The sequence below is a fragment of the Cotesia glomerata genome, linkage group LG1, assembly GCF_020080835.1.
Source record: "Cotesia glomerata isolate CgM1 linkage group LG1, MPM_Cglom_v2.3, whole genome shotgun sequence".
In the NCBI taxonomy this organism is placed as follows: domain Eukaryota; kingdom Metazoa; phylum Arthropoda; class Insecta; order Hymenoptera; family Braconidae; genus Cotesia; species Cotesia glomerata.
The window spans coordinates 1917361-1933354 of record NC_058158.1 but is presented as its reverse complement, the minus strand read 5'-3'; the positions used below and the strand labels follow the sequence as shown (position 1 = coordinate 1933354).

General features: G+C 26.7%; 1 protein-coding gene across 1 annotated transcript; it reads left to right on the top strand.

Annotated features, from left to right (window-relative positions):
- Nucleotides 1-14803, top strand: LOC123258411 (lateral signaling target protein 2 homolog). Its single transcript, XM_044718400.1, has 6 exons — nt 1-229; nt 302-514; nt 5871-6293; nt 6399-6749; nt 9381-12048; nt 14275-14803. Exons 2-6 carry the CDS (start codon nt 479-481, stop codon nt 14556-14558), a joined length of 3762 nt encoding a protein of 1253 aa, XP_044574335.1. The 5' UTR covers nt 1-229; nt 302-478; the 3' UTR covers nt 14559-14803.
- Nucleotides 14804-15994: the final 1191 nt, after the last annotated feature.

Sequence of the window (15994 nt, the reverse complement as noted above, 5' to 3'; positions counted from 1 at the left end):
TTAAAAGAACGACGGGCAGATGTGCGACGTCTGTCGGAAGTTTAATAAAGTACACACTAGACTTGCGACTGTAGTAGAACTAGCAGTCCACGGCGTAAAAAAATAAACCGTACACACATCATACGTACATACTAAATACATACTACATACTACAGTGGTTACTATACCTCGCAGGAGCTAAGTTATAACCAGTTGCCAGAGCCACAGACGGATTTTAAAAAACAATGGAGTAAGTACAAGTCACCAGCAGCTAACAATAAGTGCGCTTATTTATTCTAAATAAACAAACATTGTATTTTAGTGGAAATAGTGTTCATCTTTGTATGGATTGGGCGTCGCTATGACGCAAGTACAAGGTGCGCGAAAGTCGTAGTGATCTGCTGGCTCGAGATCTCAACTCTCAACATTATTATTATCATCATTATTATTGTACACATATATTTTATTTTATTTAAATTGTGTACTTGCACCTACGGCAATGGAGTCCATCAGAAAATGGTTCTACAGACCTAAGGTACCTGCTATTTATTATTTTCCTCATTCTTATTATTATTATTGTTAATTTATTTCCTAGATTATCTAGATCTAATTTTTTGTTCCTGAGTTTTTATCAGCGACTGCATCTCCCACTCTATCACTGTTTTTTACACTATTTTTTTTTGAGGTCTGCTTTCCTTTTTTTATTAAAAGATACTTGCTGGGAATATGATAAAAAATTTATTTAAATATCACGTTTCCGCAAAAATAAATAAATTGAATAATTAATTGACAATGTCATGACAGCCATATGTCTTTTAATAATGTCCGAGTTTTTTTATCTTGTAATTAATCGTGTACCTGTGTAATTTTGTTTTATACTCGCTATTACATTCTAAGATAGGAAAGTATGTGTGTTATATATATATTTTTTTTTGTGTGTATATGGATGAGTGAGTGTGTGAGAGAATGGATAATGACAATGACTGTCGTGAAAAAATTTTATTAATTTAGACAACGTAGTTTTGTTAATGACGTACTTTTCTGTAAATATAATAATGTATATAAACATATACATATATGGATGTATATTTATAAAATTTTTTATAAGGTGATATTTATTGTCAAGTGGATTAAGTAATGTGTCAATTTTGTTATCGGATTAAAAAATTTTTTTTTTAATTTAATTGTTAGAAGAATTAATGTTTATGATACTAAAGTTAGCCGACGTTTTTAATTATTTGATTTTTTTTTTTAATAATTAAATTGAAACAAAAAAATTCACTTAGTTTTTAAAGTTTTTTACAAGTGACATTTTTTTTTTTTTATTTGTTTTTAATAATTTTTTCAATAACAAAAAAAATCTAAAAATTTTTAAATGGCTAATTTAATTTTCAGTTAATATTTAGGGAATTTTATGACACTTGTTTATTTATTTAGTTATTTATTTATTTAGAAAAGATTAATCGACAATATATATCCATGAAATTATAATAAAAAGAAAATATATAATTTATAATTTCGAGAGAAACTGAAGAAATAACAAATTCACATTTTGAAGATTTGCAAAAATAATGAAAATCAAATTAGTCGAATCTAAAAATTTTTATAATTTTTTTTTTAATGAAAATAAAGTTAGCCGACATCTAAAAAATTTTATGATTTTTTATATTAAAGAATTATTAGAAAAAACATAAAAAACTATAAGTGCAATTTTTAAAAAATATTTTTTAGTTATAATTTAATAAATTAAGCAAAAGAAAAAAATCAAAAATGTTGGCTAACTTTATTATTTTTTTTTTTTTTTTATTAAATAAATAGTTACAAAAAAATTAAAAAAAATTTTTATTTGTGGAAAAATTGAATATCTATAAATGCAATTTTTTAAAATTATTTTTTAGTTCTAATTTAATAAATTAACCAAAAATGTCGGCTAACTTTATTATTATGCAAAGATAATGAAAATGAAGTTAGCTGACATTTCAAAATTTTTAGAAATTTTTTATGGAAAAAATTTCAACTAAACAATTAAAAAAAATTTCACATGTAAAAAACTTGAAAAATTATCAGTGCAATTTTTTAGTAATATCTTTTTAGTTGTAATTTAATTAAAAAAAAAAATTAAAAATTTTTAAACGTCTGATAACTTTAGTTTCATCAAAAATACTACAGTTTATCCGGTGAGATTTATCAGGGTACTAAAAAAAAAAAATAGAAAAAAGAGAGATAATTAATTTATTTAATTAAATTGACTAGTTTGATTAATGAAACCCCGAGTTGATAGGTATTATATATTTTTTTATAATTTTATAAAAAATTGGCTTATAGTAATGAAATTATTATAAAAAAATTCCATATGTGAAAATTAGGCAGAAAGAAAAATTTCTTAACTGAAGAACAAAATTCTTGGCTCAAGAAAATTTTTGAGTGCCCGAAGGAAGAAATTGTGTTGGCCGAAGTAAAAATTTTTTTTTTAATTCTATTCTTAGTGGAAGTAATTATTTCTTAATTCTATCATAAATACTTGATACAATAATTTTTTATATTTGATCAAAATTTTTAGATACTTTAAGGAAGCAGCGCCACTTCCCATGTGACATGTTAATCAATAAAAATATTAATGAAAATTTACTTCTATCTTTATATTTAATTTTTTGGAGCAAGAGAGAAATTTTCTCAAGACAAGAAAATTAACTTCTATCAAGAACTAAATTTTTTGGAGCTTCGAGGCTGAATTTTCTCAAAACATCAAGATTTTCTTGAGGGCGATTCCGTACTCGCGGGTGCAACATTTAGACTCACTCAAGGCTTCTTACTAAGAAAATAAAAACTCTTTTTAACGAAATGACTGGTCGCAGGATTACATTGTAATCTGTTTTACAAAAATTAATATAAAAAACATTTAATAAAATGTCTAAATAGACACAGGAGAGGTTCAAAGTGCTATCGCGGGTGCAACGAAATCGGCCTACCAATAAAGGTCATGAAGCTAGAATGAAAAAAGTCTGTTAATTATGGAATATTTATTAAATTATTTTTACATTCTTTAAAAGAATACAAAACAAACTAATTATTAATTTAAATAAAATTATTAAAAGAAATAAATATTATAAATTATTCACTTTTTGTCCAGTCGCGGGTGCAACGTAAAACTATCGCGGGTGCAACACGTCTCACTGTAGTGAATATAAACATTTCCATGTAACTTTAAATTAAAGATATTAAATCATAGATGCTGTATCACTAATTAGCACTTTCCTATGTAACTAAAATAAATTATTTGTTTGGAATAGTCGGCGATTTATCAGACTTAAGGTTCATCTTCAGAATCGTTGTAAACATCAGAAACGCGTAACTTTTGCGTAACTTTTTTTGCAACTTTTCTACGTTTTTTTTTAGTAGCAGTTATCAAAACTAATTTGCTTTTCAAATTAGACTTCGACGTTCGTGCAACACAAATGCTCTTACCCTCCTCAAATTGAAAAAATTGGTATAAAAATAAGTAACAAATACTGTGATTTAAAAATTTATGTCAAAAATCGTCTCCCGTGGAATCGCCCTTGGCTTAAATAAATTTTCTTGGATCAAGATACGTATTTCTTAGAGCAAGAGAATTAATTTTGTTGAAATAAGTGAAATTTCTTGTCAAAAAAAAATTTTTTTTGCTCAAGAAAATAATTAAGAAGAAAAATATTTTCTTGGCTCAAAACATTTTTTTCTGTATAAAAAAAATTATCGTAATTGATTTACTATAAAATTAAAAAAATATTTACAGCTAACTTCAGTATCATAAAATAGTTTACATTAATTGATGTTTAATATTTTATATTTTGTAATAAAAATAACAATGAGTGAGAAAAAAATTTAGTAAGTTATATATAAAGATAATAATAGAGAAAAATGTGTTTGTTATATTTTTATTGAAGTGTATTATGTATGGATGATGCATGATGCATGAAGTATTAACAACCATGTGGTGATTTAAGAATTCTCACACTCCAGCAGAGTATATACAATCAATATTATCAATTAAGCTCATCCGTTTTTATCGAGGTCAATAATATAAGTGCAACTAAAAACAAATGCGCTCAATAATGCTTGTTTTTATTTTTTTATAGATCAAAATGTCACGCTTCAATCTGCCGGTTGCTATTTTATTATTATTTATTATAAATCTGGCTCTATAAGATTGACGATGTTTTATAAATAAATCTTATCGAAAAAAAAAAAAATTTATATTTATTTAGGCATTGAAAAAAAAAATATTAAAAAAAAAACATGGAAATTTTATTTAAATTGGTTTACTAAATGCTCGAGTGAATGTCAATGTTGTCAGAGTGTTATTTGTGTGTTAATTACAGAGACAGGTAATTTAACAGAACTGGTACTTGTATGGTTAATAAATGACTCATTGAGCACAGTAATTCCTATCGAGATTAAATTAAACCGTTAACAAAAAATATCATCAGCAAAATAAAGCGAACAAAGAATTTTTCACGGTAGACTTATCACTTTCTAGCACTTAAAATTCTTCAAGTATATTTTCTCAAATTATGTAATAAAAAATTTATTTAAATATTTATTTCAAATCCAAGGTGAGGTAAATTAATCGGCCTTAATTTAAAAAAAAAAAAAAAAAAAAAAATAATGATAATTTTAGGTAATTATTTACAAGTGGGGTCAATCCCATTTTGGGCTATTAACATTTTAAAATTTTATTTTTTTCTGATTGTTTTTACGGCGCATTTATGATAAAAAATGTCGTGAAAGAAAAAAATTGAGATTTCGATAGCTTTTTAGCCTTCAAAAGTTGGAAAAAATTTTGGCTCATGTTTTTGGATAAAATTTCTATTTTATATTTTTTTTTTGAAAAGTACATAAAAAAAAGAATAATTTAAAAATTAAAAAGTTGAATATCACAATTTTCTAAAAAAATTATAAATTTTTTTGAAAATTTGTTAAAATTGTGATAATCAACTTTTTTTTTAATTTTTCATTTTTTAATGTATTTTTCAAAAAAAAAAAATGTCAATAAAATCGAATAGAAATTTCATTTTAAAAAATGAAAATTAAAATGGTTGACCACTTTTAAAATTTATCATAAATGGTAATTATTTACAAAATGTTTTTGATATATTTTTTTTTGAAAAATACATAAAAAAATGAATTTAAAAAAAATTGAATATCACAATTTTCTAAAAAAATTATAAATTTTTTTGAAAATTTGTTAAAATTGTGATAATCAACTTTTTTTTTAGTTGTTCATTTTTTTTATATATTTTCAAAAAAAAAATCAATAAAATCAAATAGAAATTTCATTCAAAAAAATGAAAATTAAAATAGTTTACCCGATTTGTAAATATTTACAAAATTTTATTAAAAAAATATTTACTATAATTGTTCATTTTTTTATATATTTTTAAAAAAAATATCAATAAAATCAAATAGAAATTTCATTCAAAAAAATAAAAATTAAAATAATGATCCAACTTGTAAATATTTAGTAAACTTTAATAATCAATTTTTTTTTTTAATTGTTCATTTTTTTATGTAAGGTAAAAGACCCCAGCGGCACTTTTTCTTTCAATGAAAAAATGTTATACTTGGAATAAAAATTAACAATTTTTTTGATCAAAAGGTCTTAAAAATTATAAATAATATATTTATTATTGAAATTAATGATTTAATTAATTAAATAAGTACCAAAATTGAAGAAAGTGTCAGTAATGGGGTCATTTACCCTATTTTTTTTTTTAAAAAAAAAAACATCAATAAAACCAAATAGAAATTTCATTCAAAAAAATAAAAATTAAAATAGTGACCCGACTTGTAAATATTTACCAAATTTTATAAAAAAAATATTTATTAATATTTTTTATTTTTTGTCAATCTAGAGAGACGATACGAGTTTACTGGCTCAATTTTTCTACGCTAACGAAGCTCTCACAGCAGTAGCTTGCGAGCTGGACTCATTCGACGGTCGACAGGAGCCAGAGCGTTGCACAACCCTGGTAAACCAGTTACGGCATTGTCAGGACAAAGTTTTAACGATCTGCAATCAAATAATGGACGAGCTGATACCGGACAGCCGAGCGAACCGGGATTTTCGCGTTAAATTCCCGGACGACGTGATGCAGGAGAATTTGGCGGGTCAGCTTTGGTTCGGCGCCGAGTGTCTGGCCGCGGGCTCATCAATAATGAACCGCGAGGTTGAAAGTTCAGCGATGAGACCTTTAGCCAAAGCACTCACTAAATCTCTCGAAATAGTGCGCAATCTTTTGCGAGAGCACGCGCTCAAAGGTCACATGAATTTAAAGGTATTTACTATTCATTTGTGCTAATGATCTTCCATGTATGCGTATGTCCTCTTATCTCTTTATTTAAATAATGATAATGATAATAACTATTTGCTCACTCAACAGGAGCTGTTTCAAGTACACAATCCTATGGAGACGGAAAAATTGATCGAGTCGCTGAAAATATTCGACAGATTGTTTGCCGATTTCGAGCTCTGCTACGTCGCGGCAATGGTGCCAGTTAAGTCGACAAAGGAGTACGAGCAGCAGGAATTAGTCTGTGTTTTGTTCTCGGAAACACTCCAGAGAGCTCTAGAGCGCGGGTTGCTAAATCAAGCTGATGTCGACAACTATGACCCTGCTCTAATGTTTACCATTCCGAGGCTTGCTATTGTTTCTGGGCTCTTGGCTCCTCCTGGTGGTCCTCTGTGCCTGAATTCTGCTGATACAATCAGTGAAATGTTTAGACCATTTAGAGTAAGGACTCAATCATCTATTTTAGTTTTTTTTTACCAAGGTTCAATTTTTTTTTATGTCCACTGAAATATATTTTATATTTTGTACTAAATTTTATTTGAATAATTTGATTAGATTTTATTTTAATAGAGATAAGAAAGGTTAGCTTGATTTAAAAGAAAAAAAAATTATAATAAGGAAAACAATAAATTTTTCGAGTTAAAATAAAATTCTTGGTTATCAAGAAATTTTTTTTTTTTTAGTCAAACTAATCTTTTTAACAGTGAAGGTAAACTTTCTTTTAATTTTTCTAATTAATTAATAGAAACTAGTAATCTTGCAGTAACTATGTGACCGCCGTGATTTGTGAACTATAAATAATTAATATTTTGTTGTATTAAATAATGAATTCTGTTAAATTGAACTGTACTTTCGTAAATCTTGACATTTTTAAAGATATAAGCTCATCCTGATGTTACACTTATCAAGAGCTTTCATTTAAGTACCCACATGGCATTTTTTATATATTTCACATATATGGTATTTGTGAAATATATATAATGTATAAAATATACGAAAAATTGATGTGGGTACTCAAATAAAAGGTCTCAATGAGTGTAACATTGAAATAAGCTTATATCTTTAAAAATGTCAATATTTCACAAGATAAAAGATCATTTCTTAATTATTGATATTTTTAAAGATATAAGCTCATCTCGATGTTCTACTCATCAAGAGCTTTCATTTGAGTACCCACATGAATTTTCATATATTTTTTATATATACATATTTATAATATATCGCGTGCCAAAAGGTAAAAGGGCGCATAATTTTTTTTTTTTATCACCAATCGACTGGTTGACATATTCTTCGCCTAAAAATGAAGCATCGATTTCTTAAAGCTAAAAGGGCGTATGTCTCTTATTGTGCGCCCTTTTAGCTTTGGGAATTTTAAAATTTTATGACCTAAAGATAAAAGAGCCTATAAATTTTTTTTCTAAATATTTCATAAAAATGCTTATTTTTAGCCTAAAAATTAAAAAAAAAAACGGTAGAGTCACACGAGAGAGGCATATTCTAACTAAACATACACTCTTTTAAAATTACAATTGAAAATATTTTCAAAAAATTTTTAAATATGCGTGATTGTAGTAATTTATTTTTTATTTCAATCTCATTAGTTTTCGATTAATTTATTTATCTATTGCTTGTATAAAAATAGTTTAAAATTATTATTTTTTCAATATTGTTTAAGTACTTAACAGCCGATCTCCTCTTTTTTTCGCGTCGCACTCACTGTAAGAAACGGTATTATCCTTGTTGCACTCATAATTATAAAACTATTGCAGTTTTATGTTTTTCTTTTAAACAAATGAGAATTTCGAAAAAAACGCTCTGCTATGAAATAGATAACTAAAAAATCTATTACGTAGCAGAGTGTTTTTTTTTCAAAATTCTTCTTTGTCTAAGAGAGAAATATAAAGTTACAATCGTATAGGGACCGGTAGTTAAGAAATTTTTTTTTATTTATTAAATTTTTTGATTTCATGTCTTGTGAAGCTATTTATCAAAATTTTATATAAAAACATAAATTTTTTTTATGCGCCCTTTTAGCTTTAGGCACTACTTTTCTAAAAGCTAAAAGGGCGCATGTCTTGAGTTACGCCCTTTTAGCTTTAGGATGCTCGAATTTTTTTTTTTTACATATCTTTGTGTTTCGAGTGATTTTAAGAAGAATGGCAAAAAAAATTTTTTTTATGCGCCCTTTTAGCATGGATCCCTACTAACCTGTAGCTATGCGACCTTTTTGCATTAGTCACGCGATATATAAATATATGAAAAATCGATGTGGGTACTCAAATAAAAGGTCTCAATGAGTGTAACTTCGGGATGAGCTTATATCTTTAAAAATGTCAATATTTCACAAAATACAAGGTCATTTCTTAAGATAGTTGTTGCGTGATAGGCATTTCAACAGAAAGTCATGACATTTTTTTTTATCGAAAGATAAATAAATTTATAATTCACTACCAAAATTTCAGATCAATTGACCGCACCATTTTTGAGTGATTAATTTTCGAAATTGCATTTTTTATACGTAGAGGTATAGAGAGATGGTAAAGTTAGTATGAAATCTTTGGCCCACTCGAGTGGTACAGAAGATTTCATACTAACTTTACCATCTCTCTATACCTCTACGTGTAAGAGATGTAATTTCGAAAATTAATTACTGAAAAACAGTGCGGTCAATTGATCTGAAATTTTGGTAGTGAATTATTAATATATTTATCTTTCAATAAAAAAAAATTCATAATTTTCCGTTGAAATGCCTTTCACGCAATAACTACCTTAAGTATTGATATTTTGAAAGATGTAAGCTCATCTTGATGTTACACTCATCAAGAGCTTTCATTTGAATACCCACATGCATTTTGATATATTTTTCATATATACATATGTATAAATATATAAAATATATAAAAAATTGATGTGGGTACTCAAATGAAAGGTCTCGATGAGTGTAACATCGGGATGAGCTTATATCTTTAAAAAGGTCAATATTTCACAAGATACAAGGTAATTTCTTAATTAAGTACCTAGAGATTCCTTATACTCTTAATAATATATTAAAAGAATGATTTATTTTTGCAGAATCTTTTGTTAAAAATCCGCGAACTCCTCTGGACCCTGAACAACCGCGAGCTGTACATGCTCGAAAAGCTCCTGTGCTCAAACGAAGAACCATCTGTCCCAATATCCCCCTCAACACGCAACGCCTGCCAGCACGAGCTCGAAAACTTCGTCCACAATTTCTACTCCGACTACCCAAACTGCAAAAACTTCGTCGTAGATTTTTACACCGTGACCAAAAACAATGGCACGAACATGGACGAAGTGGCTAATGATGTGGTCGAAATAATGACCCAGGAGAGCAAGGTGGGAGTTAATGTTAAAGGTGAAAGAAAATTACAGCAAGCTGTATCTGTATCAGGTAACAGCGAGGATGAGGATAATCACCGTAGTATTATCACCACAACAGTGGCCGCGTATCCACACGCCTATTCGTCATTGTTAAATGGAGGAGAATCAAGTTTGCGAGTGGTAATTGATGATGATGATAATGGCAATACTAACACTAACGCTAATACTAATGCCGATTCCGATAGCCGTCGTCGTCAAGATCACCTGTTAATTAATTCAGTAAATCGACGAGAAACAGCCTCAGTACTCCCGATAAACGAGGATCAAAGAGCCGATAGATTCCATCACAATCATAATTCCAATAGTAAACTTACAGCGCAATTAATTTCTACGACTACTAATCCAGCTAATAGTAACAGTACCGAACAGTCTGGTCTTGATTTTAATTCAACAGAGTCTCATTACACTGAAAGTAATGAATCATTACAATACCAAGATGACCAAATAGGAAATAAAAATAATGATAATACCCCAGATAATTTTTATAATAATAATAATGATAATATGTCGAGTCAAAATCAGAGTCTCAGTACAAATGTTAATGTTGACTTGCCACAAAATTATCTTATTACACATGATAATAATAATATTACAGATGATAATTCGCTTGTTGATAATAAAGCTAAGAAACTTATTTCAGAAGCTAATAAAACTCTTTCTAATTTATTATTAGAAGATTGCGGTAATGAAATATCAGAACAAACTGACTCGGGTATTTGCACAGTTATTTCTTCAGAAAATACCAGTTTGTATGATAAGAGCCCGGAAGAAAAAAAAACTTTTGCCAATGAAATACAAGATGATAAAAATTTAAGCTCGACTTCGGAGTCTTGTGTTTGTCCCTTAAGATGTAATAATTGTGTTTCCAATAGTAGTAATAGTAATTGTAATTGTAATAGTGAGTCGTCCAAAATATCCGATAGAATATCATCAAATTTTAACGGAACCAATGAAGAATTTGTGGGTGTGGCTTATGGAAACGGACAGGTGTCTGTCTGTGACTCTAACACTTCAATACAAATAAATTACTCGGACAATTGGGAGAATTTAAATCTAAATATAAACCCATCAACAGCAGCTACGACCAAAGAATTCTGGCAGGATATTAAATGCAAAAATTGTCCGTCTACGTCACACCAGGATATAAATAATAAAATAGGAAGTAATATCGAGCGATACGCCCAGCACAAAATGTCAGTGCGTAAGGCCAAAGAATTTAAATTAAAAAAACGACAGCGAAGATTTGAGCGGAAAATAGTTAAAAAAAATCACAATAGTGTCCAGGAAAAATTGGCATATAATTTGTCATTAAGTACTGAGAGCTCGAGGTCTAATTCTGTGGATCGGTGTGTTAATCCGAGGCTGACGAGCTATGGAGGATCTTTGCATCCCACGCAGAATAATATGAGGCAGATGCCTAATTTTAGCAATCATCATCACAGCCCTCGGAGGAGCAGCTCGCGTTTGAATTGCCAGTTTGAGTCCTCGCGCAATGATATGTCGCAGAAGAATCACAATCTGGGACAGAGAAATAATTCTAGCGGGTTGTCGCCGCCCAATCGCAAGCTGCTGGACCACAGGAGGTCCAGGGCTGAGCAGATAACTAAGATGAGGAAGAATTTTAGTGAGAAAAATAAGGAAGAGATGCCTAATGATGGGCTAGGTCGCAGGACGGATAAAACTGGGATTATTAGTCCTGCTGTTGATGCAATTGATGATGCGATTGATGATGCTAATGTTAGTGGTGGCAGGAGTGAATTGAGGGACAAGTCCCCGAAAAATAGGGGGGTTAAAAATCCTAAAATAAATATCTCCCTGATTCAGAGATCTAATCAGGATGTTGACTCGAGTTCTAGCTATGATTCGAGCTCTGAAACTAGTGAGTTCCAGAGCGACTGCCAGGATGATGAAGAGATAGCCCTGGCGATGCAGGCCGCGGAAATTGCGAATAGAAATCAGATTAGGGCGAAATTCAGGTCCTCTGAGGATCTGGTTCATAGGCTGTTTGTTTGCATTGCCGGGGTAGCTGATCAGCTGCAGACTAACTTCGCTTCTGATTTGAGGAATATTCTTAAGTGTGTCTTCCTTATGAACAGTACTAGTGTGCCTGGGGAGACTGACCAGGAGAATGTTGATGCGAAGAATAATAATAATAATAATAATAATAATAATATTGGTGGGACTGGTGATGTTCAGTCGCCTAATGATGATACTTTACATTCCAATGAGATATTGAGTAGTAGTCTTGAGAGACAAGACTTGAATCAGGAAGACGATGATGATGATGATGATCAGGAGGAGGATTCTATTACCAGCATTGGTAATGATAATGATACGAGTTAGTATTTTTATTTTAGTTTTTTAATTAAAATTGTCATTAATTAAGTTTGATATCTAAAAATTTTTAGTTTTTTTTTATTGAAAAAATTGAAACAAAAATTCAGTTGTAAAAAACTTGAAAAATTTTAAGTGCAATTTTTAAAAAGTATTGAAAAAAAATCAAAAAATTAAAAGCATCGGCTAACTTTAGTATCATTGATTAAGTTAGCCGATATCTAAAAATTTTTAGAATTTTTTTTTAGTGAAAAAATTATTTTAAAAAATAAAAAAAAATTTCAATTGTAAAAAAACTTGAAAAACTCTAAGTGTAATTTTTAAAAAATATTTTTTTGTTCTTATTTAATTATTGAAGAAAAATTAAAAGCGTCAGCTAACTTTAGTATTAAAAATTAAATTAGCCGACATCTGATAATTTTTATAAGTTTTTTTGTTATATAGATTATTAAAAAAATATTCAAAGAAAAAATTTCACATTTAGTAGATTTAAAAAATCATATGTGCAATTTTTTTTAAGTGTTAATTAAATTATAAATTAATTAATAAAAAAATAAAAAATTGTTGAATTAGTATTGTTTTTTCGAAGATGAAATTTAAATTATCAGACATTTTTTATCATTTTTTAAATTTTTATTATTGAAAAAAATTTGTAAAAAAAATTTTAAAAAGTACGAGTAAATTTTTTTTTTTAATTATAATTTTATGAATTAAAAAAATTCAGATGTCTTAGAATTTTTATGACAAATTTATTATTATAAAAAAAAATATTTTTTTTTAATTTCTACATGTGGAATTTTTTTTTTTATTATAATTTAATTATAAAAATTTAATTTAAAAAAATTAAAAATTAAATTATAAGAATTAACAAAAAAATTTTAATTATTACAATTTATTGTACAGACATTAAATATTTTGTCTTCTTTAGTGAAGAGAAAGAAATATATAAATTAGTCAGCAAGAAGTAATTTATAGATAAGAATAAAAATATAGATAAGAATACGATAAAGTTTAAAAATAATACTTCAATAGTCACTTTTTTATAAGTAAATCAATTTTTCTGATTAACGGTCAAGGTTGATTGATTAAGTACTTTAAATAATTTATTAAAAAAAAAAAAATGATTTCAATACACATTTGGAGATGCTAAAGAGCAAACAATTGATTTGACTTAAACTTAAAGTAAGACTTTAAACTTATTTACCAGCAGTGTGAAGCCAACTGTCTGATAGAGCAGATATTTAATTAACGAATAAATATTTAAGTAATTAAATCATTTTTTGTAATAGTATTTTTACTTAAAAAAATTCCACTTTTCAAAAAAAAAATAAAGAATTTTTTTTATTGTAATTAATTTGTTATAAAAATTAAAAAAATCAATAGTTGTCAGCGATCGAGCATATATTCAATTAATGAATGAATATTCAAGTAATTAAATAATTTTGTGTATCAGTATTTTTACTTAAAAAATTTTTAATGGAAAATTTAATTTAATATATTCCAAGTGAACAAAAATTTTTTTAAATAATATTTTTTATTGTGATTAATTGGTTATAAAAATTTTTAAAATTGACAGCTGTCAGTAATAGAGCAGGTATTTAATTAATGAATGAATATTCAAGTAATTAAATAATTTTGTTTAATTAATAGTATTTTTAGTTAGAGAATTTTTAATGAAAAATTTAATTTCAAAAATTCCAAGTCAAAAAAAAATTTTTTTTATTGTAACTAATTTGTTATAAAAATTAAAAAAATAGATAGTTGTCAGTGATACACGGTAAAAACAATATGACACTGGATATCATCCCAGATTATACTGAGTGATATCTGGATTATACTTATTGTAATCTGGATTATACTAGCTACTATCTGAAATTTTTTTTCACTGAAATTTTTTTTTCAAGAAGCTTTAAATGAAAAATTTAATAAAAAAATTATAATTAATTTAATAAAAAATTATAATTAATTTAATAAAAAATTATAATTAATTTAATAAAAAATTATAATTAATTTAATAAAAAATTATAATTAATTTAATAAAAAATTATAATTAATTTAATAAAAAATTATAATTAATTTAATAAAAAATTATAATTAATTTAATAAAAAATTACAATTAATTTAATAAAAAATTACAATTAATTTAATAAAAAATTATAATTAATTTATTATTAAAATTTTAAATGATTTTTTTTATTTGGAACTAATAAAAATGTTTGATAAATTTCAGTGTGTCCTATAACGACAGAACGCGGCGAGGAGTGTGTGGAAAGAGCGCCCGCATGGATTCCAGACAACGATGCTCCGCGATGCATGGCTTGTCAAGCGGGATTCACTGTCGTAAGACGGAGACACCATTGCAGAAACTGCGGCAAAGTATTTTGTGGGCGTTGCAGCAGCAACAATGTCCCATTACCTCGTTACGGACATACTAAACCAGTCAGAGTCTGCAACAGGTGTTTTCTCTATCAAGTCACGCCATTTACTGTTTCTCATGTCGCCTCTACTAGCTGAATAGCTCTTTCATGCGTCACTTTTCATACGCTACTTACATTCTACATGTTACGAAACATGACACAAGTGCTGTGTACTTTTTCGTAGACTTTACATCTAAATCTTAATTATCATTTTATCAACCATACATCTTCACTATCATAATTTACTGTTTCATCATTGTTGAATATTTTACGTTGCACAGATGTACAAAGATTTATTATTATTATGATTATTGACACTCAAATATTTAAAGACAATAACTCTTTATTTTATGATTAATCATTTTTTTTAACGCTATCGTACATGAGAAATAAAAACATTTACTGTTAATATAATTGTTCATTTTAAAAAAAAAAAAAAAAAAAAAAAAAAAATGTAAATAACCTTTTTTCATTAAGAAGACTGTTTAATTATTGTATATATAATATATATACATATATACATATATATATATATATATATATATATATATATATATATATATATATATATATATATATATATATATATATATATGGTTAAATATACCTATAAAAAAAAATCAGACTATTTCGAATATTCCAAATAATTAATTAAAATAAAAATAATTAATTAGAAAGTTGACAATGTCAAGTCTGAATACTTATTTAGTTTTAATCGTCATACGCTCAATTATCGGGTGGTTAATAATTTGTTATTTTAAAAAAATTTAAAAGTGTATTTAACTGCAATTCAGGAAAAAAAAAAATTAGTTGTAAAAAATAATAAAAAAAATTATTTTTGCATTAAACGGCTGAGCACTCTTGTAATGATTATTTTTGTTATAAAGACGTGCGTTATCAAAGTTTAAAAAAAAATAAATGTGATTAGAAAAGTACTAGCTAATTATCAATATAAATGTCAAAATTGATCCTTTGTGCCTGTTAAAGTTGGCCTAAATATTGGTGTGTATTTAAAAAAAATAAAAAAAAATAAAATTAATATTTAAACTTATCAGTAAAAATAAATAAAATAAAAATTAATGTCGGTATTTAAAAGACAATTAAAGTATGCTGAATTTTTTTATAAAAATGTATATGAATAATGGAGTGGGATTATTTAACTGGATGAAATTATTTTTCTATTATTTCTTTATGTTGATAAATTTGTGAAAACTTGCCTATTATAGTACTGTATAAATTAATTATCAATAAAAATCTAATTGATGATTTAAGATGAAATAGTTTGTTTTATTTAACATCAGATTAAAGTTAGCAGTCTTGACCATTTTTTAATTTTTTTTTAACAAAAAAAATTTTTATTAAAATTATTTTTAAAAAATTGCATTTTTAATTTATTAAAATTTCTATAGATCAATTTTTTTCTTAATTTTTTTTTTGCCATAATTTATTTACCAAAAAAAATTTTTCAAACTATTAAATATCTAAATGGTGATTTAAGGAGAAACAAAAGATTGTTCTATTTAACATCACATT

Coding starts and splice junctions, on each gene's coding strand:
- LOC123258411 (XM_044718400.1), top strand. CDS start 479: ATGGAGTCCATCAGAAAATGGTTCTACAGACCTAAG. Junction 6,750..9,380: donor AAATGTTTAGACCATTTAGA/GTAAGGACTCAA, acceptor TTATTTTTGCAG/AATCTTTTGTTAAAAATCCG. Junction 12,049..14,274: donor TGGTAATGATAATGATACGA/GTTAGTATTTTT, acceptor GATAAATTTCAG/TGTGTCCTATAACGACAGAA.